General features: G+C 47.9%; 1 protein-coding gene across 1 annotated transcript in view; it reads right to left on the bottom strand.

Annotated features, from left to right (window-relative positions):
• The window catches only part of CUNH1orf94 (chromosome unknown C1orf94 homolog), a 44,628-nt gene extending 23,251 nt beyond the window's left edge, over positions 1-21,377 (bottom strand). The window contains exon 1 of the mRNA XM_090271539.1: positions 21,049-21,377. Within this exon, the coding sequence (XP_090127665.1) occupies positions 21,049-21,377 (329 nt within the window). The remainder of the gene's footprint in view (positions 1-21,048) is intronic.
• Between the last annotated feature and the right edge of the window lie 4,885 nt (positions 21,378-26,262).

Raw genomic sequence — 26,262 nt, 5'->3', positions numbered from 1 at the left:
AGGGGCTGGCCTTGGTATTCTGGGACAAGCTGAACTTGCAGCTAATGAGGAGTGTCATTCATTGAGAAAAAGGTTCTATCTAAAATAGGTCACATAGAGGAAATGCGGTTTCAGAGAGAAGGAAAACAGTGGCAAGCAGCATGGGAAGCCAACAGGGCCTTAGCTCAATGGACAGAACAGACTCAACGGACTAGAAAAACGCTTGCACAAACCCAACAATGGGAACATGCCTGCGACAGGGCCCACTGTCTATGCTGATGCATATGGAATGTGAAGTAGCTCTGAAATAGTGGCCAACTATAGCGGGGGTAGAAACCCAAGCCAGACATTGATGGGACTCATATGGGCCCCCTGGATTTTGGAAAATTTTGGATGGGATATGTAATTGACAACATTGTATCTTAAAAGCCCAGGAACCTTGGTTGGATCCTAAGGTTAAATTCTTAGTAGTTCAACTGGCTGGCGTAGAGACCATCTCAACACTAGGATATTTCCAATGGGAAGTAGATGGGCCATATTTAAAAATAATAAACAATGGGAACCCATCTCATTATTTGTGAAAATCAAAAAGGTGAATGGTTATGCCCTGAATCTATATGGAATACTGAATTCACCCAATCCTGGCCTATTGTATCTACCCAACAAATAGCATGATCTGGTATATAAGAAAGAAGTGTTTTTCTTGCTGGGAAAGGTCAGAGAATTCTGTTACACTTAAGTTATTTTTATTGTAATAACACCAAGTTTGCATTAAGTACTACTGGAATATAGTATAATACTGAAATTATAGGCAAGATAACTTTGAGGTTAATAAGACCTATGATAATATTGATAATGAAAATCCAATATATTGGGAAATTGAATATAGTCATTTCTATGGAAACTTACTGGCCAGAAGAAAATTTAAAGCCTCTGTATATTGAAATAGTAGAAAGTCTTAATTCATTTGGCCAAACATATCAAAGATACGAATAACAGTGGACAAAGAAGGAAAATATGTTATTAGCTTAAAAAATTATCACGATACATGTAAAAGGGTTTTTGGTTGGCTGGGATGCTTGTTCCCCTTAGACTCTTCCTCATCTAGTATTAGATGCTTTCTGTTACTAATCGGTGTTACTAGTATAATACTGTTATTCATGTTCCTCATGTGTAAATGTTATACTAGGTGCAGAAAAACAAAAGTTAAGACAAGCAGCAAAAAGACTAGTATCATGGTAGCTCAAAAATTAAAAATGATTCAGAATATTTTTTGAACGAGGACATAAAGGATTGACTGCCTCTCATTCACCTGCCTTTTTCAATAATAATAATTCGACCTTAAACGCCATCTAAGGCTATGGTCTTGCCCCTTTCCCAGCGGTCCGCCTTGTCCAACAAGACAAATGCTGACTCTGAGACTCCCTAGGAATGAGCCTTCCCAGCACCGTGGGACCTAGTTATCCAATTAAATGGCTGATCATCAACACATCCTTTGGATTGATTTATGACCAAAAGGCAGACATGTGGAAGAAAAGAGACCACATATTCACCTGCCAAGCTCAGGGGAGGCCTGCGAGGCAGCCTTACAGAAACTCAGAGACCTAAAGTAACCTCAAAGGATGGTCTAAAATTAAAACTTATTAACTAAAAGCAGTTCATCGTGGGTAGTCATGCCCTAGTATTTTTCTGGTTGTTATTCTTTAATCAAAATGTTACATGACACGTGAGCACACACAAGTCTCACCCCTGAGTCCTTTGAAGTAGAAGCTCTAAGGAGAAGACAAAGTGGCCTCTAAAAGACACACAAGGCTCAAGGTCGCTGCACCAAAAAATGTCCCGCAGGAAGTCCCTGCTCAGTCCCTGAGAGGACACTCCGACCCCTCCCCCATCTGGGGAACCAGGCTGGCAGAAAAAAACCTGCAGGAGCTGAGTGTGAACCCTGTTCATACTCCCATTCTCCCCCCCACCCCACCCCCACAGGTCACAGGGGTCAGTCGGCCTCTCAGGAAGCTGGCATTCCCAGAAGGGGCAGTGCAGTGCCAAGAACGGAGGCTGTGGGTCCTCCGTGTGCCCCTGAAGGGCTGCCCAGAGCACCCACACCTCCCCAGAACAGCCTCGACAAACTCCTATTTCCCTTGAATTTGCCATGAACTCACTACAAGCAGGAAGCCAGACACCCACCTGTCTATATGCTTCAATATAATCCTCCCTACACCCCAGGGCCATAGACAGTTATCACCCTCACTTTACAGACAGGAAAAGTGAGCCTGCAAGAGGCTAAGGACCTTGCCACGGAGAAAGTCAAGAGGCTGGTATGGGGATACTGACAAGTTGGCTGCTGTCACCGCTTCCTCCCACTCCCCTGCTTCCTCTCCAGGGATGTTACCCATTGAGGTCTCCTAGCGCTGCTTCAATGCCGAGCTTTGCTCCCTAATCTGAATGCAGTGAGGGTATCGCTGGGCTCATCCCATCTCTCCAGGCTGTGGAGGATCATTGCGGTGGATCCTGAGCCTGTCCTCGTGGCATTAGCTGTCCCTCACAGATCCCTGCCAGCTGCCCTTCTAAGGCTATGGTCTTAGGTCTTCAGGATCACACGGAGGACCCGCAGCCTCTGTTCTTGGCACTGCACCACCCCTTCTGGGAATGCTAGCTTCTTGAGAGGCCCATTGTCCCCTGCCTGAGGAGCACCTCTTCTGAGCCTCCCGTCCACTTGTGGATAAAAACGTTGAAAGGAATAGACTCCAGGACTGAGCCTTAGGGATGCTACTGGAGATCCTCCCCATAGCCTGACAGTAATCCTGGATCAACTCTCTGAGGGAATCAATCAGTCAGTCCAGTCGCTTCCATCCCATCGCCACTTCTCTAAGGCAGCCTTTGTCCAAAAACTTGCTGCAGTCATTTCAGTGCAGTCACAAGTCCCCGATGGAGGGTCTCCTGAACTGTCCCCTCCACCCCCATGAAAGCAAAATTCGTTTGTTCTTGTTTGTTCTAGAAAAGTGCATGTGCTCAGAAATAGGACATTCTCAGAACTCAGATCAAAACATCCCCCCATTTAAATCCTCAGGTGGATTCTCATTACACATAGAATAAAATGCAGACTCCTTTCTGATCCCCAGGGCACTACACGAAGTGGTTCCTGCACCCCCTCCCACTTTGGATCCCCCTTCTTCCAGCCACCCAGGCCTTATAAATATTTCCTGACATGCCAAGTTCATTCCGGCCCCAGTGCCTTTGCATGTCCTATGGAAGGTCAGATCACCCCTTGACTGGATCCTTCTCATCATTCACACCTTAGTTCAAGTTTCATACTCTCAAAGTAGCCTTTCCTGTCCCTTTTCTAAAAATGTCATTATACCCACTCCCTTGCCCCACCTTACTAGGCAGTTTCTGCTCCATCAAGTTGTTTGTTTTCCTCCCTGTATTTACCACCATCATATAGTATCCTTTTTATGTCTTTACTCCTCACAACAACATATCCTCCCTGAGGGCAGGGACTGTATCTTCTTCATCACAGAGGCCTGGGGAACTAGGACAGTGCCTGGCACATAACTTCAGCTCAGTCGTCGTCGGCAGCCGTCCGTCTCGAGAGACGATGGCGTAGCTTCTTGAGAGTCTATCTGCACCGCCGAGAATGGCTGTGCAGTCCGATTCGGGAGTGACAATCCCTGCCGCACTTGTTACAGGTGAAGGCAGATGGCTGTTGTTGCTGCTGTTGACGCTGCTTCCGCCTCGATCTTTTCTGGACCGCCTCCTCGTTGCGCGCAGCCTCCGCGCGTGACGTACCTTGCCTGACCGCGAGCCTCCAGGCTAGGCGGTCGTCTGCTTGAACTTCCCATGTGTTGAGATTGATGGAGCATTGTGTCATGTCCTTTTTGCAGATGTCTTTGAACCGCAGTTTTGGGCGCCCTGTCATCCTCTTGCCTTCTGCTAGCTCGCCGTAGAGGAGGTCTTTGGGGATACGGCCTGCATCCATTCTTTTGACATGGCCGAGCCACCTGAGGCGTCTCTCGCTAAGAACTGCATGCAAACTGCTCATATTGGCTCGCTTCAGCACCTCGGTGTTGGGGACCTTATCCTGCCAGGCGACATGCAGGACGCGTCACAGGCACCTCATGTGGAAGCTGTTGAGTTTCCTTTCGTGCCTTGCGTAGGTGGTCCACGTCTCGCTGCCATAGAGGAGAGTGCTGAGTACGCAGGCTTGGTAGATGCGCAGCCTGGTTTTCTCAGTGAGGCTGGAATTGTTCCACGCTCGCCGGTTCAGTCTGGCCATAACTGTGGCTGCCCTGGCGATTCTCCGGTTGACCTCCAAGTCGACTGACAGAGAGCTCGAGATGGTGGACCCGAGGTAAGTGAAGTCGTTGACAACCTCCAGGGTGTATCCGTCGATGGTGATGCATGGGGGAGTCCCCGTGCCTTGAGCCATAACATTCGTCTTCGTCAGGCTGATGGCTAGTCCGAACTCCTTGCATGCGTGGGAAAGGCAAGTGACTAGCTGCTGGAGTCCCTCTTCGGAGTGTGATGTCAAAGCTGCGTCGTCGGCGAAGAGCATCTCACGGATGAGCACCTCTTTGACTTTGGTCTTGGCTCGTAGACGGGCCAGGTTGTAGAGCTTGCCATCGGATCTGGTGTGAATGAAGACACCCTCGCTGCAGTCCTTAAAGGCGTATTGGAGGAGCATGGAGAAGAAGATTCCGAACAGCGTAGGCGCGAGGACGCAGCCCTGCTTTACTCCGCTGCTGACTGGGAAGGCCTCAGAGGTTGCGCCGTTGTAGGACACCGTGCTGTGCATGTTGTCGTGAAAGGACATGACCACAGCAAGCAGATGTGGTGGACAGCCAATCTTCCGTAGCAAGCTGAAGAGTCCGCTTCGACTGACCAGATCAAACGCCTTCGTGAGGTCAATAAAGGCGAGGTAGAGTGGTTTATGCTGCTCGTGACACTTCTCCTGCAGCTGGCGTAGGGAGAAGATCATGTCCACTGTTGATCGGCCAGCTCTGAAGCCGCACTGGGACTCTGGGTAGACGCGGGAAGCAAGGGTCTGCAGGCGGGCAAGAGCGACCCGGGCGAATACTTTGCCGACGACGCTGAGGAGAGAGATGCCCCAGTAGTTGTTGCAGTCGCTGCGGTCTCCTTTGTTCTTGTACATGGTGATAATGTTGGCGTCTCTCATATCCTGGGGGATGTAACCCTCCTTCCAGCAGAGACAGAGTAGATGGTGGAGCGGCTGTAGCAGGACTGGTTTCCCGCTCTTTAGGATTTCTGGAGGGATTCCGTCGCTTCCTGGTGCTTTCCCGCAAGCGAGGCGGTCGATGGCTTTGCTGAGCTCTGCCGCAGTAGGTGGGGTGTCTAGCTCCTCCATGACTGGTAGGTCTGGGATGGCGTTAAGAGCAGTGTCTGTTACGGTGTTCTTCGTTGCGTACAGCTCGGGGTAGTGCTCGGTCCACCGCCGCATTTGCTGTTCCTGGTCAGTGATGACCTCACCTGTCTTGGACTTAAGGGGGGCGATCTTGGAGGGGATTGGGCCTGTTGCCTTCTTGATACCCTCATACATTCCTCGTGCGTTGCCTATATCGGCGGCTTCCTGAATGCTTCTGCACAGGTTTAGCCAATAGGTGTTGGCACAGTGGCGGGCGGTCTTCTGGACTTTGTTCCTGGCAGCCCGTAGAGCTTGAAGTGTACTGGGAGTGGGCGTGACCTTGTAAGCCAGTAGGGCCTTCCTCTTAGCCTCGATCACGGGTTCCATTTCTTCCCAGTGAGCCTCGTACCAGTCAGCGTTCTTCCGCTCTTTCTTCCCGTAAGCAATAATGGCGGAGTTGTATATGGCGTCGCGGAGACGTGGCCAATTGGATTCGATAATGTCATCTGCCGCCACTCCCTCGCTGAGTGCATCTTCCATCTTGTTGATGAATTGCTGGGTCTTAACTGGGTTGCTGGCACAACTGGTGTTGATGCGTGGGCGACCCTTCATCTTGGAGTGGTGCAACCTCTTCGGCATTATGCGCACCTTGCTTACCACGAGGGCATGGTCCGTGTCGCAGTCTGCACTGTGGTAGCTGCGGGTGAGGAGGGTGCTGCCAATATCCGTTCTTCTGGTGATGACGAGGTCAAGCTGGTGCCAATGGCGGGAGCGGGGGTGCCTCCATGACACCTGGTGGATCTCTTTGCAGTTGAAGAATGTGTTTGTCACGCACAGGCCGTGGTGACACGAAAGCTCAAGCAGTCGCTGACCATTCTCATTGATCTTTCCTCTCCCAAAGTTTCCAAGGCAGGTGGGCCAGGCCATGTGGTCGGCTCCTACTCTTGCGTTGAAGTCTCCAAGGAGATAGAGAGCGTTACTTCTGGGAATCTTGGATAACGCTTCGTCCAGTGCATGGTAGAACTGTTCTTTCTCTTCGGTGGTGGCGCAGAGGGTTGGGGCATACGCGCTAAGAATGCTGACTGGGCCGCAAGTTGTTGACAATCGGAGGGTAAGTAATCTCTCTGTGCCTCCTGTGGGTGGCTCTATGGAGTTAACAAGCGTGTTCTTCACAGCGAACCCAACACCGTGCTGTCTTGGTTGGTCCGGAGACTTCCCTTGCCAGTAGAAGGTGTAGTTGGTTTCTCTGATAGTTCCGTTGTCGGCCAACCGGGTCTCCTGTAGAGCCGCAATGTCGATGTTTAGTCGTGCCAGTTCCCTATCGATGACAGCGGTTTTCCTGGCACCCTTGATCCACGGAAGGTCTGCAGTAAGTCCGGGGCACATGGTCCTGATGTTCCAGCTAGCGAGGCGAAGAGCCGGAGGCTTCTTTCTTGTTGTTTGCTTGGAATTAACTGGTGCGGGTGTTTTGTGGCCCACTTTTCGAGAGGCGCCTCTCTGATCCCCACGCACCCAGTGGGGCAGGCGAGCCATGGCGAGACGGTAGCTGTCCAGTGAGGTGCGATGACCTCTCCCACCGTCAGAGGAGACCCCTGGCGCTCGTTTCCTTCGCCAATCGGATGAGCTTATAACCGGTATCTGTCTCCTCCCGTGTTGAGTCGACATCTTGCGATGACGCTGGAGTGTCCTCTCAAGTGAAACTGAAGCTACAGAGCCTGGGCAGGGTGATATGGAGGGTCTGCTGTTGCCCATGCAGCAGACCCCCCCTCTCTTCGCAGCTGAAGGGTCCAAGGGAAAGACAAAGTCAATACAGCTTGGCTTCAGGTGCGCCGCAGGAGTTGCCGGTGTTGACTACAATGTCAAACCGCCTTAGGGACTCCGGCTCCGGATTTTCTGTCGGGGTTTACTCCCTTAGCCTTTCCCCTGAAGAGGTATGCCGCAAGGCAGCGGAGGTTTTTTGGAGTCAGAGTTTTCCTTCTCTGATTTTAGAGATGTCCTTCCTCTTTCCTCCTTTACAGTCTTGAGGGCAGCATTTACAGGCTAAAATAGAAAACTGGCAGTGTAACCTTCTAAGCAGATACTACCAATACCCTGCTTGGGTATACTCACCCAACAATAAACATCTCTTAAATGTCCTCCAAGTGCCATGCCTCGAATTAGTAAATGGCAGTGCAATGGCAGCCAAACATTTGGATCAGTTTCACTAAGTAAACCACCAACACAAGTAGGTTTTTAAAACAATAGAATAGTGTCTCATTTTATTAAAAATAATAACTATTTTTAAGCAACTTACCAGCAACACTGAATAAAAACCTGGCTGTGTTTCCCACTGTTTCAACTGCTCCTCAGCTGGCTTTAACACAGCAGTATCCTGACTGGTGGCCTGAGTTAAGACTTGAAGAACAACAGTGCTGGCACTATTGAGATCCATGGAAACCAATTGGCTCAGTCCGAATAGCCCGGCTCTCCAGCTTCCACTGTCCAACACGAAGTGGCGTCGGTTGGTCCCGCGCCCCACGCTTGCAAGTCCACGCGCCGCCGCCCACTGATGCCGAAAGCGGCTTCTAGGAACGCGCCATGTTCTGAGTCGCAGCTCTAAACGATGCGGACGCTAGAATATCGCGTCACAGACATCCACAGCAATAAAAAAGATCAAAATACTGATACACAAAACAACACAAATGAATCTCAAAAAGCATTACGCTAAGTGAAAGAAGCAAAGCATAAAAGTCTACATGAAGTTCTAGAAAATGCAAAATTATAGAGACAGAAAGTAGATCGCTGGTTGCCTTGGGCTATGGGGCTAGAGGAAAGGATGATACAACAAGACACAGGATAATTTTTAGGGAGATGGAAATGCTTTAATCTTGATTCAATAGTAGTTATGCTACCGAAAAGCAATTTGGGGTCCTGCTGCCTGCCGCCACCCTCTAGGCAAAATTCCAGAAGCAAAGGTTTGGTGATAAAGAAAGTCTATCCAGTCACAGCTTCAATTACTTAAGCCTATCAATTAAGGCTAAACTCTAACACCTGGGCCCTGCTATCATTTCCCCCTGTTTTAATCACCTTATTTCTATAGGGCTAGTTACAAACTAAAACAGCATAAAATACAAAAACTACACAACTTTGGAAGAATGACAGGCTTCTGCCTCATAGCCTGTTCCCTCTAGAACACCCAAAGAATAAACCAGGGACCCTCTGCCAGGCCAGCCCAATCCTTTAGAAAAATAGGAAGCCCCACACTTTGTTCTTCCACAGAGACACGAACTTAACAATATACTGTCTAAAAACGCTTTAAGAGAACTCCAGAAACCAGTTAAAAAGTCATAATATCCCAGGAAAGTGCAAAGCCAAAACCAGCTACATTAAAATGGTTAAAAAAATTATTTCACCCATGAGAGCCCCTCCCCTAAGCCAGCACAGAAACAACCTTAAAGAAATGAAGACCTAATAATTATGAGACAAAAATAAAAACGACCATCTTAAATAAGTTCAATGAACTTCGAGAGAAAACAGACAACTAAGGAAAATCAGGAAAATGATGCGTGAACAAAATGAAAATATCTTAAAAAACAGAACTTCAGGAATTGAAGAATATAATAATTCAATTAAAATATTCACTAGGAGGACTTCTGGCCAAGATGGAGGCACAGACAGACATGCGGCGTCTCCCTCCACAACCAAGAAGGAACACAACCACCCCAAAACCAGAAACAACCATAAGATCCAGAAAATCAAAGTGCATGGAAGTCCAGCAAACCTGGTAGATGCTGTCACTATGGCTGGCCCTCGAAATGTGTACAAAATGTGTACATTCATTTTTCAGCTCAGTATTTGTTAAATAAATAAATGTATGAACTTGCTCATGAACTTATCTTTACAACTTGTTTATTTTTTGGAGCTCTTCAGATCAAGAGCTCTGTTGCCAAAGCTCCTTGCATGGGTTGCAACCTGTCTGGCTTTGATTCCACTTCCTGTCCTCCCTTCTGGCTCAGCATCCCTGGGATCTGTTCACTAACTACCCTGCTCAGTCCAGTCCTAAGAGCTCCCAACCTCCACCAGGCAGGCCCCTGGCAGATCCAACACACAACCCACTTCTTAGCAACCACCTTGGAGCTCACAAAAAGATTTTTCATTCTTCTTAAAACGTTGCTGGGTTCAACATCAAGTCTGCTTGCCTGCATTTCTGGAATCTTTTTTCCTCTCTTCCTAAGAAGTTTTGCCAGTGTTGGCACTTCTCCTGTGCTATTTCCTTTCTTCTTTGAGTTGGTAAAAACCATGAAATCTTCCACAGACTATCACAGTAAATCACTCAGGAAGGTTAACCCAGCTCCTGAGTGCTGACAAAGGAAGCAGGAGTCAGAATTGGTGCCATGGCTCCGGCTGCCACCAGCACCTGAGCTTTGCCCACCTCCAGAAATGATAGGTGTCTGAGGGAGGCTCTGTATGTGGATGCTGTTCGTTATTTTCTGCATTTGCAGTGTACAGAGTTATATAAAAATAAAGGCTATTGACTGACTGGCACCCCTTCCCAGAATAATGACTAAGCAAGCATGCTGTTAGCTCCCCAACAGCAGTTCTGTGTACAGGATAACACAGAGCAAAGATGAAAACTGCTATTCATCTGAGCCAAACCAAACAACAACAACAAAAAATGCAAGCAGAAAATTGTTAGTGCTGGAAGAGGACATCAAAACAAATATTTTCTTCTCGCCATGGCATTTCAGACCATCCACAAACTGGGCACCCAGGCAACGTGGCTGTTTGAGGAGTGGAGCGTGGGCCAGGCTCCGGGTCCCGCATAGACCTGGGCCTGGATAGCGGTCCACCACAGACTGACCTTCTGACTGTGGATGAGATTCTGACTTCCCTACGTGTCTGCATGGGTAGAACAGCCAGGTATACTGGCTACGAACTGAGTCTCTGGAGGGAGGCAGAAAGGGATTCAGATCCCCACCCGTTAATGGAGGCCAAAGCTTAAGCAAGCTTTGCCAGGTCCTAGTTCACAAAACAGGAAGAAGGGTTAGCATTTCTGGACCACTAACTAACCAGCCAGATACTGCTAAACATCTTCTATGCAAAACCCTCATTTTAACCCCCACAAGAGCCCCCATGGGGCACTGTGGTAGTCGGATGACATGAATGGCCCTATTTTATCACACCTTTGGTATCCTGTATCCAGGTTCTTTGGTAATTTCTACTCATCTCGATTCATGTAATAACGTAAAGTGCTTGGGCATTAGGGCTCGGCCTCTTGTTTCCTTTGGGATTCAGTCACCTCCAGGCAAACAAGCCCTGGAGAGCCCACTGAAGAATGACACATCCCACAGAGGCAAACCCCAGCAGTTGGCCAGACCCAACTGCCCTGCAGACGCTGGGTGAGTACCACCCATGCCCAGCCAAGCCCGGCTCCCACCAGAAGAACCACCTGGCTGAACCCAGCCCAGACCTCTGAAGACAGAAAGGTGAGCTAAGTAAACAGTTGTTGTTTTGAGCCACTAAGCTTTGGGGTGGTCTGTTAAATATCAAAAGCTAACTGATACAGAGAGATACAATGATCCCAGTTTTAAAAACGAAGAAGCCAAGAAACAGAAGAGTTAGGGAATTTTCCCAAGGTCACTGAACTAAGAAGGGACAAAGTGGTGAACAGGGGCAGGCTTGCTCAGATGCCACTCTCTTAACCACTAGGCTCCTCTGCTCTGAAAACCAACGTGAAGTGCTGTGTGTGAGAAGACCAAGGGTGCACACCTAAGACAGGAGAGCAGAAAAGGGCTGCCTGAGGAAATGTCCTTTCTGCTGGGGCCTAATGGGTAATGGGCATTTAGCCAGGTAAAGAGAGCAAGGAAGAGCTTTCCAGACATAGGGAACAGTATGTGTGACGATCACGTGGTAAACAAGAGCTTGGTGCATTGGTGTGACCATGCTCAAGTGGATGGGGTACATTCATTGGAGGGTGGGGAGGTCACAGGAGGTGAGGTTAGAGGTGGTAGGAGCCAGAACCTGCCAGGTCTTAGAGTGAGGCTACACAATTTTATTCTAAAGGAGCAGGAAATCCATTGGAGAGATTTCAGCAGGAAAGTGTCAGGGTCTGGCTTCTTCCAGGGAGCTGTCCAGAGGAGTGGTAGGAGGGGCCTGAACCTGAGCCAGGACCTGTGCTCTGTCTGCTGGGTGCCAGGTATTATATAGTTGGCACTTGACTCCGCAAAAACCTTGAGGAATAGGTAAACATCTTTATCCCCAATTTAGAAGAGGAGACTAAGGTTCGGGAATTGAACAATGAATTCAAGTTCACCTAAGAGAGTAAGTGCTGGAGCAGGACTGGGAACCAAGTCCACATGGCTCCACATCTCTACTCTTAGCCACTACCTTACACTTCCCAGAACAGAAGTGGGAGAAAGGGTAAGACCTTGGCTTCCAGGAGACCTGCATTCAAACCTCAGTTCTGTCCTTTCTGATGGGGTGACCTCAATTCACTTCCCTTCTCTGAGTCTCAGTTGCGGGACGGCCAAAGGCCAGGAGCCAGCCAGCAACTAGAAGGATGAGGTAGCCGAAGGCAGGGCTTGGTGGGTGCGTGTGTGTCCAACTCAGGGACTTGGAGGAGCTGTGGTAGTGAGTAGGGGTAGCAAGGGGGTACTCAAGGGCCTCAGACAAGGAACGGCTTTCATCGTGGAGGCAGGAGTTTTGGCACCAGCCTCCAGTGGGCCTCCACCCTCACTGGATCTGGCTGACGGACATTCCCCATATGTCACAGCACCCAGGGTGGCCCCTGCCCCTTGTAGAGGGAAGGGATACAGCCATCTCTGTCAAAGCTACCTTGTGTCTTCCTCCATCTTACCTCTCCTCCAGATCCAGGACTCAAGGAACTACCCTGGGTCCCCCTCCCCATACACACACCACACCCATGCACGCACAGCACAGGAGTGCACGTACACCAACCCATGCACACACACAGCACAGCCATGTATACACACACTATACTCATGAACATATACCACACACACACAGCATAACCATGTGTACACACACACTACAGCCATACACACAGCAACTATGTGCACACATACAGCCATCATGTACAAATACCAACCCATGTGCATATACACACAGCAAGCCATGCACACACACATGCTATACACATATACCACAGACATGAGTACACATGCACACACAGCACAACCATGTTCACACCCCCTACACCCACACATATACATCCTGTGCATTCACATGCACACACACACCCCCACTACCACCACCACCACAGTCTTGTAAAAAACCAGCAGGAAGAGAAGGAACCAGGGAAAAGATAGACTTCACCTCTAACAACCTGAGGGGCCTGGGCCAAATTTTTTCATTTGGAGGGTGGAGGGGGCAGTTGAGAGAAGCTGCAGATTTAGTTGCCATCCTAGGGCCCCCACACTTGTGTCCCAAAGGTACCCGGAAACCCACGGAGCTCTGTCTGCTGGGCCCTCTCTCACGGGGGCTGGGGGCTGGGCAGAGAGTCTTCACTCTGCCCGCTGCTCCTCCTCCACGCTCCCGGCTCCAGTGAGGATTAAGTGAGCTGATGGATGTGAAAGCACTTGGTAAACTGTAACAGCGCTATGCAAATGTTAGCAGCTCCGACTGAGAGACTGTGAGGCCTGGGAGAGCCAAGTTGGGCTGTGGGCTTGGAGCCCCACTGACCCCTCACAGCCCAGGGCCCTGCCAGCTGGGGGTGGAAAGACGGGGAAGGTTCTGAAGCCTCGCGGGGATGGTGACACCACCCAGGGTGTGGTGGGGTTAAAGGAGGTAACACTGAAATCCCTTAGCTGCCCAAAGGCTGAGCCTGGACTTTGCGTTCATCCCATTTCTTAGTGAGGGCCTTTACAGAGAGTAGAGTCATTTTTACAATGTCCCTGGCAAACACTTAGAATTCAGTAAAGGTCAGTCTCCTTGCTGCATGCTCTCCTTTGGAGCACCTCCTTCTCAAAGCTGTGTCCCTTTTAAGCCTGAGGTTTCATGAGAGAACTTTCTGTACTCACGCCCGAAAGTCACCTGCAGAGCTTGTTTCCAATGCACATTCCTGGGCACCCTCGGGGCAATGGCAGTTCAGCTGGTCCAGAACAGGGAGCAAGTATATCTGTCCTCCATCCTCTGCCCCCAACTAATAAGGTTTAGATGCAAATGCTTTACAGGAAGGCACCAAACCCGATGCAAATTGCCCTCCACTTTCCAACTCCTCTCTGATTGGCAGGTAGAAGTGAGGCACCTCCCACCTCGCCTCCTCCCTGACCCTCCAGTGCCTGGAGGGGAAAGAAGAAGATTAGAAAACAGAGCTCAGACCTGAGCTGGGCCCAGGATTTGTATGAGGGATTCCGTGAGCTGGGGAATGAGCTGGGGAATGAGACAAGAAAATCTGAGGAATAAATACAGCAATAAAGGAGCTTCGGCTGGGAGCTACAGAGTGATTCTTATTGTTCAAATTATCTTTAAAACTTTTCATTTGAATCTGTTTAATAAGAGAAGGCCTACCCCAAGGAAGAGGTATTTTTTAATGTGACTTGGGAGCTGAATTGGAAAGAATGTTGCAACAAAGATATTAAAAGGGGGATTAAACCAAACCACTGGTGGCCCGTCTCTGCAGGCTCCCACAACCTGCAACACAAGTCCCCAAACCATAAAATTAAATTAAAAGGGGGGACAGGGGACGTTAATCATGATTCATCTTCCCTTCACGGCTCATGGTTCCCAGTGCTAAGCAGACACGGAAGGGGAAGGACTATTCTAAAGGGCTCCTGATGGCTGGGAAAGAGCTCTGTCCTTGAAGCCCCACCAGGTTCCTAGTCCTGCTCTGCCTCATTTAAGCTGGATGACTCTGGGCAAGTTGCCTAACTTCTCTGAGCCTCAGCTTCCTCATCTGTAAAAGGGAAGTAATATCAACCATCTACTGCTAAGACAATGATAAACAGAATTAAAATCCAGAGCCTGGCACATATCAAGTGCTCAAGAAAATGTTACCTCCCTTCCCTGCAGCTTAAGGCAGAAGGAGGGGGAAAACCTTGCAATGTCTTGGCTTATTGATATTCTGTCCCTGTGTCATTCAATGCTTCCTCTGATGATCGTGACTTCTTGCTTGGATCCTGGCCACCTCTGGGCCTCACTCAGCCTCCTTGCAGTGGCACTTTTATGGTTCATCCATCATTCATTTCCTCATTCATTCATATACACTGCATAGTCATCAAATGCCAGGAACTCAGCTGGGTGCTGGGGAGACAAAGATGAGTAAGACACAGCCCTTGCTCTTAAGAGGGGGAGGAGTATTGTTGCCATAAAGCAGATACAATCTGTGCCAGGTGACCACCTTATCAGAAATCCCATGCCAGAAATGCACCAACAAAACCAAACAGGACGTGTATCTTCCCCTCTGGCCAATGGTCAACAGGAGAGCTGGTTTTAAACTGACTCTTCCATCGCCTCATCCTCATGTAAAGACCCCTCTGCTTGGTCTCTCCTGATGAGCTCACCTGCTTTCTCTTATTAGATAATGAGTTATGGAGACCAACTCTGATGTTCCCTTTTTGCCTTAGCTGCCAAGAATCTTAAAGCAAAATGCTGTCCTCAGCTGAGTAGTTTCCCTTAGCTTAGATTTTCTGGAATATAAATCTCCTCTCCCTGTACCATTCTTGATTATTTAATCCCTGTCATTTTATCCTTGATAATAACAACAACGATGGTGATAATGGTGGTGATGCTACTGCTGATGGTGATGGTGATGATGCCGATGGTGATGAAGATGATGGGGATGATGCCAATGGCAAAGATACTGATAATGGTGGTAATGCTGCTGCTGTTGCTGCTGCTGATGTTGATGGTGATGCTGCTGCTACTGATGATAGTGATAGTGATGCAATGATGATGATTCTGATGATGCTGATGGTGATGATGAACATGGAGTCCTTATCTTATGCTAGGTGCTCTATGAGCTTTACATTCCTTATTTCATTAACCTCCATAATAATTCTTTAAGGAGGTCACTATGATTCTTTCCATTTTTCAGATGAAGAAAATGGGGCACAGAAAGTTTGAGTAACTTGGTTATAACTAGGAACTATGCTAGGATTCAAATCCCCATCTCCTTATTTTATTGTTATCTGATGCTGATATTGTCATCACCTTCAAACCCTTAGGAAAGAGAAGGAGTGTTATTTATTTAAATTGAAAGGATGAACATGGAAGAGAGAGGAAGAAAAAATGTTGCATGGGGTGAGTAGTGAAAAATTCAGAGGATGACACACTTATTCTTGTTCTTTAAGGACAAGTAGAATTTCAATAGGCAGAGATATGGACAAAAGGCACTCCTGGTACTGGAATAACCTGAGCAAAGGCAAGGAGATGGGCACCTGCCGGTAGCACATCTTGGTTACAGAGTGTGGAGAAGAGCAGCAAGATGTGCATCTAGAGATGTAGGAAGGGACAACTACTCAGCCTCATGAAAGCAGGTCAAGGGGTTCAGAATACAATGAGGGGGCCCTGGAAGACGACTGACCCACTCTGTTGATGTGCTTCAGAAAGATGAAGCTGGTGAAGGCAGAAGGACATCCAGGAAGGAAAGGAACCAGACATGTGAAATGAGATGTAACAATGGCAGAAGAAAGATGAGCAGGGAGACCAGAATTCAAAGATCATCAGGAAGGCAAATACAGGGTGTGTGCAGAGACTGGAGTAGGGTCGGGTCAGAGGGCCCTGGACCTCTGTCTGCCAGCACCAGTGCATCCACCAATTCACTTGACAACCAGGATGGGGGTGCATTGATGTCAATGTGATTGGGGTAACAGCAGAGGTTGAGTCTCAGCCCTGGGCAAGCTCAGGGGAAAAAGACACTTAAGTGTTGGATCCAGGAGAAAAGGATTCCAACCTGGGGCTCAGGGAGTCTCTGAAATCATTTACAAAGTGAGGATGTGTTTCAGGAACAAGCTTTCTTCAGATTCTCAGATAAGTGTTTGACCCTTCAAGGGGAGAAAACAAGAGCCTAGAACATTGAACTCCCAAAGTCTTCCGAGCTGGTTTCTGCTCTAGGACATCAGTCTGAGTTCCCAATGTGAGTCTTGTCCTTATCACCCCCATCACCAGGTTGCAAGCTTTTAAAAAATAATAATAATAAATACAAGTTATGATGTATGCTAAGGAACTTTTCCAGAAAAAAAAATGGATATATCCAATTGTTTAAATAACAGCAACACAAAGGATTGGTTTGTTCCTGGGACCAAGAAGGCAGCTGTGAGTGTTTGTTGAGTGATTGTATAAATGACAGAATGAACAAATGCCACTTCATAGTCAGGACAATGGAGGCAACAGCAAATCAAAAGCCCCCGACTGAGGTGCCGCAGTTGTAGTAATGAGGAGGAATGAATAAATAAGGAACCCTGGAATTTTAGTTAGTAAGTGACTGGTCACAATTCTCAAAGCACAAATTTAAGACTAATTAAAAGATAACTCAACACGGTTCTGGAGTTTAATTGACACTAGACAGAACTGTTGATTCCACCCCCATAGCCGACTTCTCTGTTTGTTCTCCTCCATAAATGGTAACACTGTCCAATCACCTCGCGTCAGACTTGATGTCTCCACGTGGGTGCCCCAAACCACCAGCAGATCTGTTGCCTCGTCTTAAAATACATGCTGAGTCCCCCACTTTTCCATCCCCACTGCAATCTCTCTGATCCAGGCACCACCACCTGCCACACTTGGACTATCATAGCATCTTCCTAGAGGTCTCCCAACTTCCTCCCTCAAATGCCTGCAAGTCCTCTTCATGCAGCAGCTGGAGAGATCTTTAAAAATCAGTGAATCTGATCAAATTACACTCCCTTCCCCCAACCCTCTGAAGCGTGTCCATAACCCAAAGAATCAAATATAAATTCCCAACAGTGATCTTTCAAGCTTTCTAAGACCTCTCCTACCTGCCTCTGATATCACCTCGCCCCACATCCATCACTCAATACACCCCAGCCACGCTGTCCCTCTCTAAGTCACTCCCACCGCAGGGCCTTTGCAGTTGCTCTTTTTTCTGCCTGAACAGCCTTTCCCAGACCTTCACCTGATTGGTTCCTTCTGGGTATCCAGGTCTTGGCTCAAGTCACCACCTCTTCTCAGAGAGTCTTTTCCTGACCACCCTACCTAAAGATGCTCTCCCTAGTACTTTACATGGTTTTAGTTCTATCAGAGCACTCGTTGCTATCTGAAATTATCTGCTTTATTTTTGTATGTTTATTATTGGCTTTCTCCAACTAGAACACCAGTTCCTTTCACATTTGAAGTTATCCTAGTCTTTTATTTACATGTTTTCTCTTTCTCTCCCCTACTTGAATGTAAGCAGTAGGAAGGTGCCCCCCCCCAATCTGGTTCACAGCTCTCTCCCACTAGCTCTTAGCACTGTGCCAGGCACATAGTAGATGCTTAATTAATATTTGTAGAATGAATGAGTGAATAAACTCAAAATGTGCCCACAGAGTGAAGTTGGCTTGGGGAGAAAAGCAAACACGGCATTAATCACCATTGTAGAATATTAACAGGAAGGATCCCGTCTGCAAAGATTGGAACATACCTGAATTTCTGTACCTGGTTCTGGTTGCTGCATTGCCACATGACCAGTGGTGGGGGCAGGAAACTAACCAAGTTGGCACGTGACAGAAAGCTCAGGAAACCAGAGAAATTTAGCATGTAGAAAACCAGAAATCCGAAGAGAAATAGTGTTGTTATCTTTTAACATTTAAGGGGCTATTGAGAGAAATAAGGGATAGACTTTGGTTTGGAGCCCTAAGGGCAGAATCCAGATCAATGGGCATTAGTCTGAGAGAGACAGATTTCAGTACAAGAAGAAAGTGGTCTTTTGACAGTCAGGGTTCATAAGAAAGGAAAGGACTACTTTAAAAAGTGGTGAGCTCCCCACCTAAGAAAGTGTAAAAGTGGATAACCACTGGGCAAGGGTGTTGAGGAGGGACTCAAGCAGCAGAAGATGGCCTCCAAGATCCCTTTCAAACTTGAGATGTCTGGCTTTCAAGAGTTCTAGAACAGACTTATCCAGCTGCCCCTTAGCAGGAAACAGCCAAAACCGGGTCTACAAATTAAGCAATAGAAAGATTAGCTGCGAGGGCTCCTGTGGGCCTGAAGCCATCTTAAAACACACTGGACAGCTCCCTGGATTTGAAATCTGTTATCCACATGTGATCATTCAGAATATGGGACTGACAAATATTCTAACTATCCAAAAAGATGCCTCAGTTTCTAGGGGGAGATAGTCAACACTATTGCATAGTGGCTAAGATGGTCCTGGGTTTGTTTTCTGAAACCCCACCATTTCCTAACTGTAGGGCCTTGGGCAAAGGAATTAACCCCCACACCCAAACCTGTCACCTCATATGTAAAAGGATTTCATTTCAAAACAGGAAAGGGAGAAACTGAAACAAGAATGGCATAAATTTGGAAAACTCAGTGACAGACACATAGACATCTACTATACTATTTGATATGTTTGAAAACTTGCATAATAAAAAAATTAAAAGAGGGGGAATTTAAAATAGTACCCACCCTGTATAATAATTGCAGGGTTTGAAGAAATTATCATCATCATCATTATGAAGAATTTTTGCAAATCCTAGTTATTACCAGGAACGTTTAAATATCCTATTTAATCATCCCAACAACCCTATGAAATGCATAGTAATCATCTCTATTTGGCAGATGAGGAAACTGAAGCTCACATAAATTAGACAAATCTCACAGCTGGCACAGAGCTGAAATGCGATCTGGAACCAGAGTTATCTGACTCTGCCTTTCTTTCAAGAATAGCTCACTGTGTTCTACTTGGTTGATATCTACCAGATTATGATATCACGTATTCACCTAAGTCAGTGGTTTCCCAGCTCTTTTCTCAGTAGCAGAACCCTTTTTCAAACGCAGTCTTTACTCAAAACTCTAGTAAGTAAAAGCTCTTAAAGCAGAACAGCTCTGGCTAAAGGGGGGTTGGGCCCCAGCCACCAGACCCCGGGACTCCAGGGTGACCCCTGCAGCACCACAGGGTCTAGAAACAAAATGTGAAAACCCCAGATTGAAGCCAACAACAACAAAAACACCCCAATCCTAAGAATTACATTTAAGGAGAGCCTCATTTGTATAATGCAGTTTTCAGTCTCCTGCCTCCCATCACATTTGATCCTTATTATCAACTCTGAGATGGACAAGGCAGGGCGTATTAGCCACAATTTGCAGATGAGAAAAATCAAGGCTAAATGGGATTAAGCAACTGGCCAAAGGTGGGGCAGCTCACTTTTCGGCCAAGTGCAGACTGGAAATGGAATTTGTCTCCATTAACTAGGTGTGACCTGGCAGAGAGGGTGCCATCTACCGGAAATTGCCACTGACCCTGGTTCACCAAGTGGACAAGCAGCTCCTTGGCCATTGAGAGCCTGAACACAGCCCTATGGGTCCCCTGCCAAGACCCTGTCCCAGAGCAGATGGCAACGGGCAGGGGAGTGGAGCTCAATGCCATGGGAGGGCTGGACAGAAAGATTTTGGCCATAGTTAAGCCATTCCCGTCCCAGCCATATCATGCTGAGTGCAAGGCCGGGGAAGCAATGACAGCCAAAGTGCCCTCCACCTTTGTGTGCAGGCCAGAAAGGGGTAGCAGGCAGAAGAAACCTGGGTAGCAGTTGAACGCTGCCTTTTTTTCTCCGCTCTTGCCTAGAAATCCCTGAAACCAGACTCAGCTGATATTTGCTCCAGAGCAGCTCTGAACTGAGCTGGAGCATGTGTTGGAACGGGCGACACTTCATTATCACTTAGTCTTTAATTAGCACTTCATTATTAACACTTAATCCATCTGTAAAATGGGGACACTAATACCTGTCTCGTTGGGGCTCTGGGAGGATTAATTAATGTTTGCAGCCCACTTTGAAGATGCAAAGCATTGAACAGGTGCTCAACAGTAGCACTGATAAGCACGGCACATTTACTTGTGTTTCCTAAGGAGGCCCCCACTTCCGCTACTTGTGAATATCCATCCCCAACAATATTTGCTCAACTTTGCCCTGGTGGAGAAATATTTAGCTGTGTTTCCCAGACACAGGATTTCCTATCAGGAAATGGGCTATTTCCAGCCATCTTCCCACACTTTAATTTTCTATTATGTCCTCTGAATATGTCAGTGCCTTCCCAGTAAATATTTTGATGCGTGCTCCTGCAGCAGTTTCTGTGGAGTCTGAATGGGACAGCTGCTCCCTGTATTAGGAAATTCCAGATGTGGTTTAAAACCACCAGACTCATCTGGGCCAATGCCTAGCCTTTGGAGGTGGGAGGGGGAAGGAATCCTCTAGCTGTCTTTGGAGAAAGCCATGGGCAGCTGGCCCTCGGCCCTGGTTACGGTGGTTTTTCAAGGTCCTCAGATTCGCATCTGGTTGTTTAGGCTTTTGGGATGAGGACTAGCCCCTCGGTGGGCTGGTGAAGAGGCAGCAGAAAGAGAGCCCTGGCCTGACCCTTCAGCCAGCTAACTTCAGGATCCCAGTTAACTGTCCTATAAAGATGGGACAAAGGACTATGGGGGAGGAGGGGTAGGGAAAGTATACAGTCTTTAGGGTTTAACCAGACTGAAGAATGAGCCAGACATTCACCCAGAAGGTGTGACCTCATCTCCTCCTTCCTCCCTTGGTGCAGGCCATGCAGAGGTGGGGGATACTCACTCTTCTTGGAAGCTGAGCCCATTGTCTCTTCGAGTCCCAGCCGTAGGGGCAGAGAGCTGCTCCTTCAGGGCCGGGGGCTGCAAGGCCTCGGGCAGGCGTTGGACTCTCTTCCAGATTTCATGGCAGGTCTTGTCTAGACTGTCTTGGGGTGTATCATGGTGGATCCAGATGTATCTGGGGAATGGGCCCAGGGCTGAGGGGCGCTTGGCCACCAGGGCCGAGGATGAAGGAAACCCATTTCCACTGGCCATCATCCTCTTCTCTTTCAGGAAGCCCCCTTGTCCACCCACGGTTCGGAGACAAGGGGACCATCCACCATCACCCTTCATTCACCAGAGAGGCAGACGAGGATGGACAGAAGCAGTTCCCTTCTGTCTGGCTGTTGCTCTAGCAATGAGAGGGTGCTCAGAGGCCTCTGGTTTGTGTGCAATTAATGGGTGGATGGAGGTCAGCTTCCTTTGAGGGAGGGGGAGCTTCTTTTGATTTGTTTTTATTTGCTCTTTTCTGACTTTTGCCCCCCTCCCCCTCTCCCTGAGAAGGAAATATTTAAAAGTCAACAAAAAGGAGTAGCTTAGTAACCTTGGAATCCCCCCGAGTTCAGGAACCAGGTGCCTAGGTGCGCAGAATGACATCTGGGAACATCTGGAGGGGGAGGGCTGGCTCTCCCCACAACCCCTGGCCCTTCCCCGTGGCCACACACCTGTGACACCCTCTAGTGCCCCGGGCTCAGCCCATTCTCACCCGCTCAACCTTGAAGAAGACTGGAGGAGCGCCAGAGACTGTGCTAGGCCCCTCGAGGGCAGGAGCCCGCTGTTGGGCTCTCACACGGGCCTGCCCAGGGACCTGCGCGCACCCCGAGGGCCAACGGCCCTACCCCTCGCCGCCGGCCCAGCCCCGCTGTGCTCGCCCCACGCCCTGCTCCCGGCCCCTCTCCAGCACCTGGCAAGAAAGCGTCCGAGTGTACAGCGCCCACAGCCCGCCCCAGGAACCGTCCCAGGAAGGGTCCCCACTCCTTAAAAGGTAGCTGTCTTGCGAGCGGTGGGTCCCGCACCCTTCCGGTCTAGCACTGGAATTCCTCTGTGAGTGTCACAAGCAACGGCTGGGTGCGCGGGGCACTCGGTTCGTTGTCCCAGGCTCTCCAGTGGGATGGGGGTGGGGTTGGGCCCCCGGAGAGCTTTCCCCAATTCTAAGTCCAGGGTGCCGCCCCCCTGCCTACCCTGCCGCTCTGCACAAGCCTCAGCGCCTGCCAGGGGCCCTTTCCCTGGATCCATCTCGATCCATCGTCTCATTTTACCCCTAGCTGCCATTTTTATTGGGCGCTCACTGTATGCCAAGCACTGGGCATTCTGTGTCGTCATATTCAATTAATACAAGCTCATGAAGTTAGTACCATTCTTTAAAATCATTCTACATTTGAGGAAACTGAGGATCAAACTCATAAAGGGGTGTGCCCAAGGCCCACTAGGAAGACAGGAGCTGGTATTCAAACCCAGCCCCTGCGCCCGGGCTCTCAGCCACTGAGATGACCATTCCCCTCCTGCGCTGGGTTCAGGGACCTCAGGGGGCCCAGGGCTCGGTGGGCGCTGAGCCGAGCCGGTGCGACTGGGGGTCAGGGTCTGAGGTACAGTGAGAAACGCCGTTCCCTGTTGGCTGCTCAGTGGGCTCCTCCCCTCATTCAAGGGGCTTCTTAAACTCAGAACTGACATAGCACTTCCTTCTGCCCGGGAGCTTTGGCTCCCGGGAGCCGGTGGTGGTGCCTTCAGTATTTCCCCAGTGAAGGAAGAGCAAGAGGCAGAGATGTGAACAGAGCAGATGGTGGCTTACAGATGAAGGGTTGAATCCTGGCACTGCCCTTCCTGCCTGGGTGACCCTCACAACTTTCTTCACTTCTCCCATCCTCATTCATTCATTTCTCAAGTATTGGCTGGGCCCTTCTCCTGTGCAGGGTGTTGCTGCTGGACACTGAGGGAGCCTGAAGGCGAAGCAAACCCTGCTCGTGTGGAGCCTGTGTTCTAGGGCAGGGAGAGAGAGCACAAACTTGCAAAGCAAGTAAATAAACAGGAATTTCAAGTGCGGTAAGGGCTCTGATGGCAACTCACCAGCTAGGCGAGGCCATGGGAAGAGGAACAGCGGCAGCTTTAGGTGGTGGTCCAGGCAGGCCTCTTGGAGGAGGCAACATTCAAGAGGAAACAGAGGATAAGAAGACATTTTTTTCTATAAAATGGTGTTAATAATTATAAAGATCACACTTACGGCACTTAGTAGGTACCCAATAAATATGTGTTGGATAAATTAATAGTACGTATACTGTGTAGAAAGTGCTGGGCATACGCTAAGTGCCCCATACACAATCTTGCTCTCCACAGGCAGCCTAAGTTCCTGAAAATGTTGACTAAATTTTGAAATCCGAGCTTCATTCCCCTTTGATTTTCATTATAAAATTGAAGATGTGTTCCTGTGGGGAAAATTCCAAGGACCTAGACTGAATAAAATTATAGTTAAGAATGTAGAAAACCTTTTAAAATAGTGTATTTAAAGAAACAGTGATCACTTCTGATGAAATATTAATAGTTCTGAAAATGTCACTCAGTGTTTGTGCTGCTTGGCATTTGGTTGGCTAACACCCGTGTTTGGAGCAGAACTCCAGCATCCCTGCCCTGCCCAGGCCGCAGGAGTCTGGAGAGTTAGGCAGTTTCCTCTAAAATACAGCAGGGATGAGGAACGAAGGCAGGGGCATGTTTTGTTTTGTTTTGTTTTTTGTTTTTATTTTTTTGAGCACACAAGGGAGGTTTCTAGAAGATTCTGCAAAACATTTAAGTGATGTACTTAGCAACAGTAAAAGACTATATCCAACATGGTAGCCATCAGCAACCTATGGCTACTTCTTTTTAATTGAATTTTAATGTAAATTAAATTAAAATTTCAGTTCCTTACTTACAGTAGCCATATTTCGAGTGGACAGCACAGAGAAAAAATATTTTCATTCTCACAAACCAGAGAGGTTCTAGAAGCAGACTCCCTGGGTTCAAATTCTGAGTTATATTTTCTGGCCAGGCAGGCTTAGGCAAGTTACTGCGTGCCTTGGTGTATTTGTTCGCTAGGGCTGCTGTATTACAGCCTGGATGGCTTCAACCACGGGAATGGATTTCCTCACAGTTCTGGAGGTTAGAAGACTAAGATCAAGGTGTCAGCAGGGCTGGTTCCTTCTGAAGCGTCTCTCGGCTCATAGACGCTATCTTCGCCTTGTGTCCTCACATGGTCTTCCTTCTGTGCATATCTGTGTCCTAATCCCTTCATATAAGGACACCAGTCATATTGGATTAGTGCCCATCCTGATGACCTCTTTTTACCTTGTAACCACTCTCGGCCCAACCTCTAAATAGTCCCATTCTGAGGTCCTGGAGCTCAGGACTACAACATATAAGTTTGGGGAAGACGCCACTCAGCTCATAACACTTGATCTCCTCCTCTGTAAAATGGGATGATAATTTTTTAAAAACTCCTGTTTTGTAGAATTGTTGTAGATGCTTTATTACTAAACAACTACTTAACACATGGGAAGTTCCACAAGCCACACCTGGCATATAAGGGACATGTAAAAATGCTGTATGTTAGTTTCCTTTATGATTACATCAAAATGTGTGCCACTGGAATTTTTTAAAAATATTTTTTAAATTTATTTTTAGAGAGAGGGAAGGGAGGGCGAAAGAGAGGGAAAGACACATTGAAATGTGAGAAAAACGTTCATCAGTTGTCTCCCATATGCACCCTGACCAGGGACCAAACCCACAACACAGGCATGTGCTCTGACTGGGAATCGAACTGACAACGTTTTGCTTTGCAGGACAACATCCAACCAAGCCACACCAGTTAGGGCTGGAGTTTTTAAATAACAGATTTTGTGCAATGTATAGGACGGAAAAACTTCAGCTGTACTGGGAGATTGCTCTGTGATGGAGGAAAGGACTCAAATCATCAACTAAGCCTTTTGATGGGCCAGGATTGTGCAGGGTGCAGGCTGGGAGATGAAGAAGACCTCTAGCCCAGACATTGTCACAGGCTAGTGGGAGGAGCAAAGCATTCCATAGACGCCTGATACACAGCAGGTATGGGGAAAACTGATCTTAGTCCAGTCTCCACTCAGCACACAGTTCTGTTCCTCCAGCACACAGAGGTCTACACGCTCAGTAGTGTTCAGGTTCCGAAGACAGAATAGTGAAAAAGATAGGCCTGGTCCCTGCTTTTTTTTTTTTTTTTTTTAGAGCTTGAAGTGGTCATGGGCACCATTTCATCTCTAAATTATTTTTAGTTTGGAAAAATTCTTAAATTACCCCGGGCAGGTGGTGTAACCACTTTGACCTCAATTTGCTCATTTATGAAACAGGGATAGTAAAATACTGACCTTACAGTGGTTTGGGAAAACTGAGAAGATATAAGTCCAGTGCTTATAGTAGTTAGTCCGGTACATGCCATGTATCCAATGAATGTCAGCCATCATTATTTAGGATCCTGCTATTCTTTTCTTTTCTTTTTTTTAAGTATATTTTATTAATTATGTTGTTACAGTAGTTCTAATTTTTTTCCCCTTTGCTCCCTTCTGCCCAGTACCCCCCTTCCCTCCAGCAATCCCACCCCCCTTAGTTCATGTCCATGGGTCATGCATGTAAGTTCTTTGTCTTCACCCTTTCCTATATTATTCTTAACTTCCCCCTGTCTATTTTGTACCAACCGATTATGCTTCTTAATCACTGCACCAGTTCCCCATTTCTCATTCTCCACCCTCCCAGCTGATAACCCTTCAAATGATCCCCATACCTATGATTCTGTTCCTATTCTGATTTGCTTAGTTGGATTTTTTTTATTTTTTAGGTTCAGTTGTTGATAGCTGTGAGTTTGTTGTCATTTTAGTGTTCATAGTTTTGATCTTCTTTTTCTTAAGTAAGTCCCTTTGACATTTCATATAATAATGGCTTGGTGATGATGAACTCCTTTAGCTTTACCTTGTCTGGGAAGCACTTCATCTGCCCTTCCATTCCAAATGATAGCATTGCTGGATAGAGTAGTCCTGGTTGCAGGTTGCCTTTCATCACATTGAATACTGCTTGCCAGTCCCTTCCTGCCTGCAAAGTGTCCTCTGAGAAATCAGCTGATAGTCCTATAGGCACCCACCTGTAGGCAACTCTCTGCCTCTCCTTTGCTGCCCCCAGGACTCTC

The sequence above is a fragment of the Furipterus horrens genome, unplaced genomic scaffold (assembly GCF_987537825.1).
Source record: "Furipterus horrens unplaced genomic scaffold, mFurHor1.1.pri manual_scaffold_3, whole genome shotgun sequence".
Lineage (NCBI taxonomy): Eukaryota > Metazoa > Chordata > Mammalia > Chiroptera > Furipteridae > Furipterus > Furipterus horrens.
The sequence above is the reverse complement of the archived record's forward strand: the minus strand, read 5'-3'. Positions and strand labels throughout refer to the sequence as shown.